General features: G+C 57.9%; 1 protein-coding gene across 1 annotated transcript; it reads right to left on the bottom strand.

The window, feature by feature from the left end:
• Positions 1–1,432: 1,432 nt before the first annotated feature.
• MPO (myeloperoxidase) lies at positions 1,433–11,478 on the bottom strand. Its single transcript, XM_032428858.1, has 14 exons — positions 11,350–11,478; positions 11,140–11,214; positions 10,924–11,017; positions 10,435–10,610; positions 10,088–10,211; positions 9,872–10,001; positions 9,565–9,771; positions 8,386–8,704; positions 6,019–6,179; positions 4,562–4,817; positions 3,924–4,094; positions 3,064–3,301; positions 2,136–2,350; positions 1,433–1,518 (listed from the first exon to the last, which is right to left on the bottom strand). Exons 2-13 carry the CDS (start codon positions 11,210–11,212, stop codon positions 2,143–2,145), a joined length of 2,157 nt encoding a protein of 718 aa, XP_032284749.1. The 5' UTR covers positions 11,213–11,214; positions 11,350–11,478; the 3' UTR covers positions 1,433–1,518; positions 2,136–2,142.
• Positions 11,479–12,591: the final 1,113 nt, after the last annotated feature.

Raw genomic sequence — 12,591 nt, forward strand, 5'->3', positions numbered from 1 at the left:
AACAGCAAGGGCTCAATAAACACCCCATGATTGACTGAAGACGGTGGCAATGACACTATTCCCTTCTAGAAGGCAGACCTTGGAACCACTGCCAAATAACTAGATGTCTACAGTGCAGACTGTCTTACCACTAAGATGTTGTGTGCATGGGTCTGTGGGATGAGAAGGTATGGTGTGGTGAGATTTCAGTTCTCAGAGAAAAGGAGGAGGCCAGGGGCTCCTGGGGGAAGAAACAATGGCCAGAGAGGCAAGGGAGAGGTTTTGGGGTGCTGTCAAGGGATCAAACAGGGAGGACGTCTGAGCCTGGATTTCCCTACACCTAGAGTTGATTTCCCTTCCAGAAATCCTTCTGGGAACAACCCTCTTCTTCGAGGGCAGTCCTTGGAGCCTGTGAGACCTCTGAAGGGGCATCTCCAGAATATTCCTTGCACTGCTAATACATACTGTGTTCTTTTAAAATGACCCTCCGGGTAAGGTCAGCCTACCCGGCACCTCCAGGTCCCCTGACTGGCGCAGTGGGGGTGGGAGGCACTTAGCCAGCCTGTGGGAAGAGCCTAGGAGCCTGAAGACCTGGGCGGTCATCCTGGCTCTGGCGCCTACGTCTTCGAGCCTCAGATGAGTTCCGTCACCTCTCTGGCTACCCTGTCATCATCAGTGAAATGGAGAGTATTTATCCTGTCATGGGAGGTCTTAATGTGACCTGGGGCTCCTATGGGTCCATGAGCCTCGGCATCCTGCACACCTTCAGGTTCCCAGCTGGGGGTGGAGGGGGAAAGGGAACAAGGTGGGCAGGGGGGGAATCCACCAGTCTCAGATATAGGGGTCAAGCTCCAGGCAAGATTATTTGGGAAATAGCCTCCTTCCCTTCCCTCAGCTCTGGCCCTGTCTACCTAGGCCCAGCCATCTGTTGTCCCTGCTCTCGGAAACTGGCTGCACGAAGCCAGGACTGAGAAGGAGTCTGTTGTCTGAGGGCCTCTGAGCCATTGCGTCAGGCTGCGGGGGTGCACGATCCAGAGGTGCCCCGTCAGCTGGGAAGGGCCTACCTTCCCATCACACCTCTGTTCTTTCTCTCCTGCAGGACAGCACTGTGTCCCCTCCATCCCCCAGCACCTGACACGGGCCTGACACAGAGTGAGCCCGCAACAGATGTTTGCCAGAGCAGTGGACGAGCGTAAGGGCTTGGTGACCACAGTTTCTGTCCTCCGGGGTGGTGTGGGTGGAAGGTGAGTCAGGATGGTCTGCTCGGTTTGACCTGGCCCGGAGGCTTCTAAGAACTGCCTGCTTGGCATGTGTGCGTCAAAGGATGACTCCCAGAGACCCTCACCCCCATTTCCGAGGCACGGACCACACTGGTTCAAATTCAGAAGCCAGAGCAAGCCTCATTCCGAGGCTCCAGCCCCACAGCAGACATGGACAGAGCGAAGGTCCCCATCGGTGGTGCTTTATTATCATAGTTGTCAGGTACAAAGGTATGGCACAAAAGGGCCGACGGGCCCCACCTCCTCTCCAGGTGCGCTCCTGGGAACAAGCAAGAGAACAGCGTAAGGAAGCACAAGGGGAGCCACTGACCGAGCCCTGCTCCCCTGAGCTCACAACTCAACCACCGCACACAGCCTAACTGCTCACGCTCGTTCCCCCAGGGGTCACTGGGTCACCTCTGCCAAGCTGGACACTGTCACCTATAAGCTCCCTGGGGGCAGACATGGTGCAAATGGAGCCTCTAAGGAGCCACAACAGCTTTTATTTGCAAAGAAGAAAACTCAAGGTTTTCTCGAGAAAAGGGAGGTTGAGTCATTTGTTCAGCTGGAGAGCTGAAGAGTCAGGATTTGAACCCAGCAATCTGGCTCTGGGCTTGTGCTCCTCCCCTGTGCACTCTACGATCTTCCGTGTACTTAATCCTCATGTAGGCAGCAAACACACACACACACACACACACACCACTACCCATGGTCACAGAGCACTCACACGGAGGAAATGCAATTCCCATACAGCGCGCGCGCGCACACACACACACACGAATGAACATCTAGTCACTCATTTTCTCAGCCAGAACAGAGATGCGCTCACCTAGGGAAGGGCCCCATGGGCCAGCCCGGGGACTGCCCAGGCGTCAGCGCCCCACCACACCCCCTTACCCAGCCTCTAGTCACTGTCCCTCCAGGAGCTCAGGTCCAGTGTGGGGAGTGTGTTACAGCTGACAAAGTCCCGAGGGAATGTGTTGGACATGAAGATGTTGTTCTTGGACACCGTGGTGATGCCCGTGTTGTCACAGATGATGCGGGGCAGGGAGATCCTGCTCAGCGCCTGCTGCTGCCGCCTGCTGAACACGCCCGTGTTCTCCCACCAGAACCTGCGTGGGGACACCCGCGGACTTTGCACCCAGGCTGGCCTTGGCCGGGAGGGCCTCCGCGGGCTCGAGCCGCTCCCTGGACGGAAGAGGGCCGCCACAGCGGGGGGGGCTCTCACATGCGTGATGCCCTCCGCACAGCGTGGGGGAGAGCGCGGCTGCCGGGGTACCTCTGCTCTGCGCCCACCCCGGCGGCCCCCGGGGCCCCACTCACGCTGCACAGGGAGCTGGGCCCGCGCTCACTCACGGGGCCCTGTGCCCTGGCCGGGGGCCGCGTCCGTGGGGGCGCAGAGAACCATGCGGTGGGTTTATAAGGGGTCCACCCAGAGAGGGACACCTTTCTCTAGTTTTCCCAAGGGCGCAATACGGGCTAGGTAAGAACTGGGCATGACAGATGTCAGGGACACAGTGACGTCACTCTAGGAGAGCCCTGGGGGCTGTTCAGCAGCAAGCACCCTGACACCGGAGAAGGGATAGGTAAGAGTTGCGTTTTCTCGGTCTTCCCTCCTTCACAACCAGGAGTCCAGGTCCCTCCTGGCTGCACCCCCAACAGGTTCAGAGCACATGAGGGACGACCCCAAGGCCCCGGAAACCCTGGAAAATCACGGATCCCTTCCTGCCCCTCACTTCACAGGCGGAAGTGGGGGGGCCCCCCCAGAGGTTGGGGCATAGGCCTGCAACCGCACAGCGGGCCTGAGCAGCTCGCCGCCCCTCACCGGTCACCATCGCGGAGCTTCCTGAACTGGGTCCCAATGAGGCAGGCCAGGAGGGGGCCCACGCGGCCGTAGGGCTCCAGGGGCTCGGCCACGCCGCCCATCCAGATGTCAATGTTGTCGGGCGTGCCATACTGCTGCATCAGCTTCTCCGCCAGGTCCAGGTTCTTCAGCACCGTGCCCAGCTCGCCCACCGTGCTGGGCTGGGGGAGCCCACAGAAGCGCCTCCAGGCATTGTACCCTGTGGGGGTGGGGGGGCGGTGGCTGTGGGAGGGTCCCACAAAGCCCACCTCCCCAACACACTGACCGTGGCCGTCTACCGAGGGACATGAGGGAGAGGAGGACACTGAGGGGCTTCTCCCAGGCTATAAGCCCCCAGGGAACCCTGAACTGAGGGGCCAAGACCCTCTCTCTTTCCTTTGCTCTCTCACTGTGAGGCAAATCCTAAACTGCCATAACTCCTAAAACGTCCAAGAACAGGAACATCTCACTGCCCCCTCTGAAGATCTCAGGCCCCGTGAGGGGTGAGGTGTGTCTAGAAGGTTCAGCCACACCAGCTGTCCCATAATGTAGGCACAGACTTTGGGGTTAGGCTGATGTGGGTTCAAATTCAAGCTCGATCACTGACTTGGCTGGAGAAGAACCTAGGCAAGTTCCGAATCTCTTCAAGCCTCAGTTTGCTCATCTGTAAAATGGAAGTGATAATAATCCCTTCCCCTTCAAAGTTCATGTAAAACAAAGCAACATGAAATGTGATGGAGCCAGGTTTCCAGCCCACTTGGGCAGCGGGGGGCACCACAGAGGGCAGGGCCCTAGAGTAGGAGGTGGGGGGGGCGCGCATCAGGGCTCCTGCAGCCCCTCACCTGGGAGGCCATGGTCCCGGCTGCGCTGCATGTTTAGAGCGGGCAGGTCCAGCCCGATCCTCATGACCTGCTCAAACAACCGCTCCCGGATCTCGTCCACCACGATTTGGTTCTGGCGATTCAGCTTGGCAGGGGTGGCCATGAGGCCCCGCAGGATGGGGTCAATGCCACCTGGGACAAGAGGAACAAGACTTGGGGAAGGACCCGGCTCAGGATCCAGAGCGCAGACTGGAGTAAGGGAAAAGTCCCAGGGGCAGTCAGGGGATTGCAGAAGAGGCCTGGGCACATGCAGCTCCTGGTGCCAAGGTGGCCTCAGTGGGCAGGTCTTCGCTGGAGAATTGAGGTCTCAGGGGATTATGCCATTCAGACTTGCAAGTTGGGGTGCACCCAGCCCCTGGGCTCCTGGATCACTGAGGATCATAACACATAGGAAGGAGCCAGCTCCCTATGAGCCATCTCCAGCCTACCCTTTATTATTATATACAGAAGCAGTCAGGTGAACTGAGGCTGGAAAGTCAGATAAAGTCCCCAAAGATGGAAGGAAGAGGATTTCTCCTGCCCCGGCTCCCTGCAGCCAAGACCACCCCCACCATGTCCTCAGCTGCCAGCCCACTGTCTCCTGGCCGAGGTCCCCTCACCTTCCAGCACTACCCTCCAGGTGGCAAAGAAGACCTTGCTGAGTGGAACGCGGGGGTTGGGCCCCATGGGCTGATACTGGTTATCCAGGCGGAACATGAAAGGTTGGATGAGGGTGTGGCCATAGCGGAAGGCATTGGTGAAGACGTTGGCGATGCGAGGGTCCACAGAGTCATTGTAGGAGCGGTAGCTCGGCAGGTACTTCCTCATGGCCTGTGGTCCCAGCACCAGGGGCAGGTAGTCCCGATAAGTGATGATCTAAAGAAAAGTCCCGATAAGTGATGATCTAAAGTGCTCAGAGTGGCCTCTCCACTCACCCTCTGTGCAGAGTCTCTGCCTGCTCCTGGCTTGGGGGGCGGGGGGCGTCCCTCCATTGTCCACAGCCAGGGAGTTGTCTCCCGCTGCACTGGATCTGGGTCTAACAGAGTGGCACCGAGTGGCAGACACAGAGCTCCAGGGCTTGCCTGCTGTGCGACCTTGGGCCAGTTATGGACCTCTGTGAGCCCCAGTTACTCAAATGTAAATTAAAGATAATTATGCTGCCCTTTGCCCTAAAGGATTAAATAACAAAAGGCTTTGTTAGTCAATAGCTCCTTTGCCCTTGAGTTATTCATGTCTTTTTTTCTCCTAACTTATAAGCTCCTGAGGGCAAGCGTTGTATCTCATTTCTTTTGAAATTACTCGATGCCCAGCAAGCACTTGGCTCACGGTAGGGTTCAATTTGCATTTGTGGAGGAGGGGAGGCAAAAAGGAAAAGGGCCACCCTAGATGATTTCCCCCAGGGCAAAGAGAAGATATAGATTCTAGAGTCTGGAATTTTCTGCAAGGCTTAAATGAATCTCACTTAGTTCTTGGTGCAAAGCCAAAACTTACCCTCCACACCTGCAACTCTCTCCCTCTCCGGAGTCTAAGATATGAAGAAGGTGTGCACGTATGTGTGCGTGTGTATGTGTGTGTGTGTGTGTGTGTCTTGGGGAGAGGATGGGGGTGCTGAAGCATCAGAAGCTGGGAGAGAGAACCAGGAACACTTCCCAGGGATAAACAAGGGTGAGGGATGGGGTGAGCTATGATAGAGCCAAAAGAAGAGGTGAGTGGGTAATGGAGCGAGGAGCCACGAGGAGATGAGGAAAGGCAAGGCATTTACTGACCAGCTACTCTGCACCAGGCACTTCAGACCCACCCCTTTAACCCTCCCGAAACCATTCCTGATGGACAGGACAGCAGAAAGGGGAGCCAGCCTAGGAAGGAGGGGATGGAAGGCAAGTAACCTTTGTCAGGCACTTAGTATCTGCCAGGTGTTTTCACATATATCATTTAATCTTTACAGCATCATGGATGCACACGCTGAGGTTCATGGGGGTTAACCTGGCCCGGGTCACACAGCTAGGATGTGGGAGAGGCATGTTTGGATCCCAAGCCTGCCGGACCCCTGGCATCACCAATGCTCAGAACTGCCCACCTGGACCATGGCTCCCACGATCTTGCGGGCTTCCTGGTAGAGCCTCTCTCCATCCCACTGGGGGTTCAGGCATTTGAGCTTTGTGGCCAGCCGGTTGTGCTCCCGCAGAAGGAGTGTGTGCATGGAGGTGAGCTCAGGCATCTCACTTGAGCGGGTGTCCCCTTGGGGAAGCAAAAGCTGCTGTCACTCCTAAGATCCCATCAGAAAGGACTTGCTCCACTGAAACTCCCTCCCCAGCCAAGGTCTGAAACCCAGACTTCCTCTCCGTCCATCTTTCCACACCATGCTCAGTTTATACCTCCTCTAGGAGGTCCTCCCTTGATGCCCTGGTCCACCATGCTAACTTCTTCCTCAGTGTAGGGGCACTGCTGGCTGGAGATGCTCATTCAATAGGCATCAGAGCTGACACGTGACTTGCCACATTCTAGTAGCTGAGACCGGGAGCTCCTTGAAGATGAGGACCATGGCTTGAGCCTTTTTGTATCTGACCCTCCACCCAACTCCCACATAGACATATGGAGTTTAACACCGTGCCTGCTACAAAGTAGGTGAGCCCTAAGCTGCCTGGTTGACTTACTCTCTTGTTGCAGGGAAAGCCAAAAAGTAGCACGTGTGTTGGCGCTCCCTGCTTCCACGCCCCTGTCGGACAGCACTCTCTCCTGCTCGAACTGCATGCAACCTCAGAGTCCTTCTCAACACAGGACTCTAGAAAGCCACTACCATCTGATCAGAGTTGCCATCCCCAGCCTTACTACATGCTAATTTGCAGCCTGCTCAGGCCCCTGAGAGTGGGGGCGAGAGGGGGCCTAGGGCACAGGATGTTTATAGTCCACAACTGAAACTGTTCAAAAAAAAAAAAAAAAAAAACAAATGAAATCTCTAATCCCTCTAGTCCTCCCACCTTTTCTCTGGAAGGGCCAGAGAGTTAGGGCCAGGCCCTTTTAAAGGGCCCAGGACACTGGGTCTAGTCTTTATTAGCTCCTGATGCTGGTGGGAAAGAAATTCTTTGAGAGCAGGTTTACTATCCCATGAGCTGCCAGAGGTCACAGTGCTCCCGGCCCAGGCCATGCAGCTTGACGCCAGGATGGAGGTGGCCGTAACTGGCTGAGGAGTGCCGCTCTTTCCTCACTGGCCCAGAAAAGTATGGGCTCCAGTGTGGACCAGAGCTGACCTTGATTCTCCTCGCCAGGGCCCAGCCAGGGGAGAGATAACCGGAAGCCATCAGGAGGAGAGGCTGGGAGGCCAGATGTGAACGGAAGGGCCTCAGGACCACTATTGGATTTACATTAAACATATTGGACGGGTGCCTGGCTGCTCAGTTGGTGGGACACGTGACTCTTGATTTGGGGGTTATAAGTTCCAGACCCAGGGTGGGTGTAGAGATTACTTAAAAATAAAATCTTGGGGTGCCTGGGTGGCTCAGTCGGTTGAGTGTCCAACTCTTGATTTCGGCTCAGGTTATGATCTCAGGGTCCTGAGATCAAGCCCAGTATCTGGCTCCCTGCTCAGCAGAGTGCTTCTCCCTCTTCCTTTGCCCCTCCCCCTGCTCGCTCGCGCGCGCTCTCTCTCTCTCAACGTCTCTCTCAAATAAGTAAATAAATCTTTTTTAAAAATTAAATAGAATCTTTTTTAAAAAAATTGGAAAATTTCTGGGCACCGCTACTGCCCCAACCATATCCCCAGGGCTGCCAGGTGTTTAAATTTAAAATCTCGCCCTCTTATTACAGGGACTCAAGACGACAGGAGGTGATGTTCTGGAGCAGCGCCGTCCCATAGAACTTTCTGAACTGATGAAAATGTTCTACATCTGTGCTGCCCTAAATGGGAACCACCAGCTTGTGAGGCTACCGAACACTGGAAATGTGGCTAGTGCAGCAGAGGAAGTGAATTTTAAATTTAAGTTAAGTTAATTTGCACTAACTTAAATTTAAATGAAAATTGCCCCTTGTAACTAGTGGCTGCCACGGTGGATGATGCTGTTCTAGAGAGTGAGGATGCCACGTTGCTCTCTGTCCCCTTAGTTCCCTGTCCCTGAGGACTCAACTCTCTGCCAGAGTCCAGAGGGAAAAGGACAGATGGAGAAAGGGATGGACAGATGGACAGAGGCTCCTCAGCCATCCCTGAGTCTCCTTCTTAGGTTGGCTTTTTGGTTTTTGTTAGTTTGGGTTTGGGGTTTTTTGTTTGTTTGTTTGTTTGCCTTCTGGCTCCATCCAACTTGTCACCAAGGCAACTGGATTAATACGAAGTTGGTGAGGACAGAGTCTCTCTAAATGCAAACCCACAGGCTGCTCAAAACAGGCCCTGTGGCTCCAGCGCACCCGCACCCCCCCCGCCCCGCACCACCCCAGCTTCCCACTCGGGGCTGACCTGCCAGGAAGCAGGGGATGCGCGCTGTGCGGTTGGTGAGGAGGCAGGGGTCGTCATGCAGGTTGTCGAAGGGCAGCAGGGCCCGGCCGTTGTCGCTGAAGCGGGTGTTGACAGCCAGCAACCCCAGCTGATTGGACGTGTTTCGAAGCTTAGTGGCCAGAGGGTCCTCGCTGCCATAGACCATGCTGGCATCCACGAAGGAGGTGAGCGCATTGATCTGATTGCGAATGGTGATGTTGCTGTCCGTGCAGGCTGGCGAGGAGCGGAAGAAGGGGATGCAGTCCTGTTGGTTCTTGATGCGGGGGTCATTTGGTGGGATCTGTGACACGCAGACAGGGCCGGTTGGCTCTCCTCCTGTCCACTCCCTACCCCAAGGTCTTGATCCCACCTCCAAAGCAGCCTGGAACCCAGGACCAGAGGGGGAGACCCAGACACCAAAACGAGGGCTTTGCAGGACTTCGGCCCCCTCGGCTGGAGGGAGGGCTCTCAAGGCCCACAGAGGATCACTGCCTGATGTTGCACCAGCAGAGTTCCTCTGAGCTTCGAGCTTTGGGGGTGATGACCAGAACTCTGGAATGGGGGATGTGCGACCCCCTGGAGGAGGCCCAGCCAGTCCTCGCTTAAACTTCATTTCTCTCCCTCCTTTTCTCCACGGTGTCTGCCCCTCCCTCCCCTGTTCTCTGGATGCAGTCTCTAACAGTCTCCTCTTGCTTTTCCTTTCCTGCTCTCCCCACCCCCTACCCCCCCCCACCCCCGCTTCCCTGTCCCTTTCCTGTCTTTCACTCTGGCCCCTGCCTTTCTCCCTTCTCTCTCCCTCTCTGCCATTCTCCTTCCTTTCTCTCCTCCTTTCCCTACTGTGCCCCAACCATCCAGTCCCCCCCAGCCCTCCTGCACCTGACAGCCCAGGCTCTGTGCAATGTGCGCCCAGGGGTGGGGGGCGGGAAGGTGGTGGCCCTCTGTGAGGAGGAAAGGGGACGGAGCACCGGGCACCTGCCCGCGGAGGTTGGAGGGAGGCGGGAAGTTCCTCGGCCCGGAGGCGGAGGCAAGTGGGTGGGCAGGGCCAGCCTTACTCAGTTGCCGGGGAGGGAACTCTGGGCACAGAGGGAGGTGGCCGCTTCCAGGAAGGATTCCCCATCTCCCCACCGCGCAGGCAGCGGCGGGGCGGGAAGAAGGGAGCACCTTGAGCGGGAAGCAGGGCGGCTGCTGCAGGCAGCTGGTCTCGCAGTCGACACTAGTGACGAAGGAGACCCGGGCGGCCGGCTCCGGGCTCAGGTCGAGGTCGTGGTCCATCAGCTGCCCCCACTGCATGAAGAGGAGCGAGCGCTCCTGGTCCGGGGTCAGCTGCTCCGTGGGGAAGCGCACGATGGCGTTGGAGACGGCGCGCGCCTGCGGGACACGGAGAGTCAGGGGCCGCCTGGGACCCCGCGCGCCCCCGGGCCGGGCCTCGCTCCCCGCCCCCCAGCCCGCACCGCCGGCCGGCGCTCACCAGGGGCACCGGGAAGCCGCCGCGCTTGACCCCGGGCGTCCAGCCGTAGGGCAGCGAGAAGCCGTCCTCGTACTCGGCCGGCAGCCAGCGCGCGAAGGCGCGGTTGGAGGCCCCCAGCGTGGGGCTGCGTCTGCAGGGGGAGGACGCGGCGCTGACGCGAGCGGGCCCCGCGGGGAGTCGCCCGCCCGCCCAGGGGCCGCCCACAGCCGGCCGCACCTGTTGTTGCAGTGGCCGGTGATGGTGCGGTACTTGTCGTTCTCCGGGCACGTCACCCTCACGTCCTGGTAGGCGCAGCCGCTCGACGTGGACAGCAGATTCAGCTGGGCCGGTGTCAGCACGTCTGGGGCCGGGGTGGGGGAGGGGGGAGAGGGGCGTGGTTGCCGTGTCGCCCCATTTCCTATCCTAAGCTGGGGAGGCTCGGTTGGGGGCCCAGTCTGAGGACACGGAGAGCAGACTCCCGTGCCCCTGAGACTCCCCGGGAGAGGAGTGGGGGGTGGGGGGTCACTGGGAGATGACCGAGGTCACTAGTGGAGCAGGAGACCGGGTTGTAGGGCAGACGGTACCAGTGACGTTGAAGGGCCCGGGCCACAGAGGCCGCAGCTTCCCCTCCAGCAGGCTTAGGGCCACGTGCAGATAATCAGCAGCCCTCACAGCTGTCCTGGTGGCTGCCACCGGCTGCTTGAAGTAGGACAGGAGTTCCATGGGGCTGGCCAGGCCACTGTGAAGCCGCCGCTTGATGCTGCTTGGAGAAGGGAGGGGTGAGGCCAGAGACAGTGGCGGCCAGGACACTCAGCAGAGCCCTAGCCCCAGGCCAGCACGCAGGTCGGGGTAGACAGACCCACAGACAGGAAAAAGGGTTCTCTTTATAAACAGAGTATGGACCTGGGTACCCCACAGAGGCAAGGCCACGGGGAGGGATGGTTTTGAAGGTGTTCTCAAACCCAAAGACACAAAGACTGATAGACAGGGGGCTCCATCCCCGCCCACGAAGTCCCCACTCTGAAAGACCGGGGGCAGCCTTGCGCAGAGCTGGGAAGTGCCGGGCACCCCACCTCTCCCGCCGCTCCTTGTAGGCCATGTCCACTAGTCGCTTGGCTTCCTTCATGCAGGTCAGCACCACTGAGGTCTCTACCTCCTCCGGGACAGCTGCCCAGAGCAGGGGTCACAAGGTCAGGAATGGGCCCCAGAGCCAGGGTGGCCTGCACCGAGTCCTTGGGACTCAGAACCAGCCCCAACACACCCCCCTTTCCCTTCTTTCTGACCGTTACCTGGACCAGCACCCTCAGAGCGCTGGGGCGCAGCCAGAATGGCCAGGAGCCCTGAGAGGAGCAGCAGCTTCATCTCTGCAACAAGACCCCAAGCCCAGCAAGTCCAGAGTGCGCAGTGCATTTGGGAGAACAGAGCTCCACCAGCCCTCTCTCCCTGACCCCTCACTCCCACCTTCACACTCCAGTCCAACCTCAGTGGGTCCTACCTACCTCCTCAGGGAAGGGGTCCACAGCGCCCCTCTTTTGCTAGCTTCAGTCTCTCAGCCCCCAGGACCTCACCTCCGAAGTTCACCTGGTATTGGCCACATGGCTCCCATGAATCTAGGCCTTTATGTCCTCCTGGCTCAGGGAGGGTGCGGGGCAGATGAAGCCCCGCCCCGGGAGACTAACCGCTCTCTCCTCCCCCACTGGGGTTGGGGTGCCCAAAAGTTGATCCCTCATATGGGAGAGAGGGACAGGAAAGGAGAGACCAGAGCTGTGCCCAGCCTTTGAACTTAGCATCACACCCCAGAGCTTCTTAGCTCCCTTTGTGTGCCTAGGCCAGTGCTGTCCCCAGGGGGGACAGACAATAACCCCTCCAAAATTCTGATTAAACTGAGTCTCTGGGGATCCTTTGAAAGGGATAAAAGTCAGGAACCAACAGCCTAAGGAACTATGGGACATGGAGTGACCCCAGAGAAGGAGGGGAGTTGTAGGGGACACCTGGAGTAATGATCAATCAGCCTCGGTGGGGGGGGCAGTCCCCCACCCCCAACAGTATTCTGGCCCCTGGCAGCCCCACCCCACCCCCCATTCTTGGCAAAGGCTAAAGGGACAGGAAACCTGGCTGGAGACCGTTGGGTTTCATAGGAAAGCCTGGGGGCTACAGGCTCGGGACCAAGGTAACTTCCTCTCTCCCTCTCCTCCTCCCCTTTCTTCTGGGCTTTGGGTAGCAGGCTGTCTTCAGCACTCCTACCATCTGCTCCTGGATTTCAGGAACCAGGAAAGAGCAGAGCTGGATGTGGTTAGTGTCAGTTAGGTGACACAGCCCAGGGCCTCTCTGGGACAAGATCAGAGGAGTTAAGAGGACTGGGGTTAACTTTTAGGATGGGTCTGAAATAGAAGAGGGGGAGGTGTCTCCCCTAAAGAACTCTGGCAAAGCCGCTGCCATTCTCAGGCAGGACAGGTACCCTATGACTAATGACTGTGCTTGTCCTCCTCCCTGGGCCCTTTTCGGACTCTCGTGACGTTTGGTCTAGCCACGTTTCCCGCTCCAACCACCTTCCTGTCCTCATTCTTGTCTTTTATGCCCAGACCACATCTTGGCTGAAGAACAAGGGACGGCAACACATCCAGAACACCTTCCAGGTGTGCCCGCAGATCCTGTCACCAGTGGGGCCCATGAGAGGGGAGGCCATCCTTCCAGCCTTGCTCTCTCAGTGACTTGCTGTGTGAACTTGGACAAGTGGCTCC

Source organism: Phoca vitulina, unplaced genomic scaffold (genome assembly GCF_004348235.1).
Source record: "Phoca vitulina isolate PV1807 unplaced genomic scaffold, GSC_HSeal_1.0 scaffold40, whole genome shotgun sequence".
NCBI classification, from domain to species: Eukaryota; Metazoa; Chordata; class Mammalia; order Carnivora; family Phocidae; genus Phoca; species Phoca vitulina.

Bases quoted from the DNA above. Each gene is read 5' to 3' on its own strand.
- MPO (XM_032428858.1), bottom strand. From the start codon at position 11,212: ATGAAGCTGCTGCTCCTCTCAGGGCTCCTGGCCATTCTGGCTGCGCCC. The intron at 10,212-10,434 runs GTACCGTCTGCC...CCCCGGCCCCAG, and splicing joins CGGGCCCTTCAACGTCACTG to ACGTGCTGACACCGGCCCAG. The intron at 6,180-8,385 runs GTCAGCCCCGAG...TGCTTCCCCAAG, and splicing joins CATCCCCTGCTTCCTGGCAG to GGGACACCCGCTCAAGTGAG.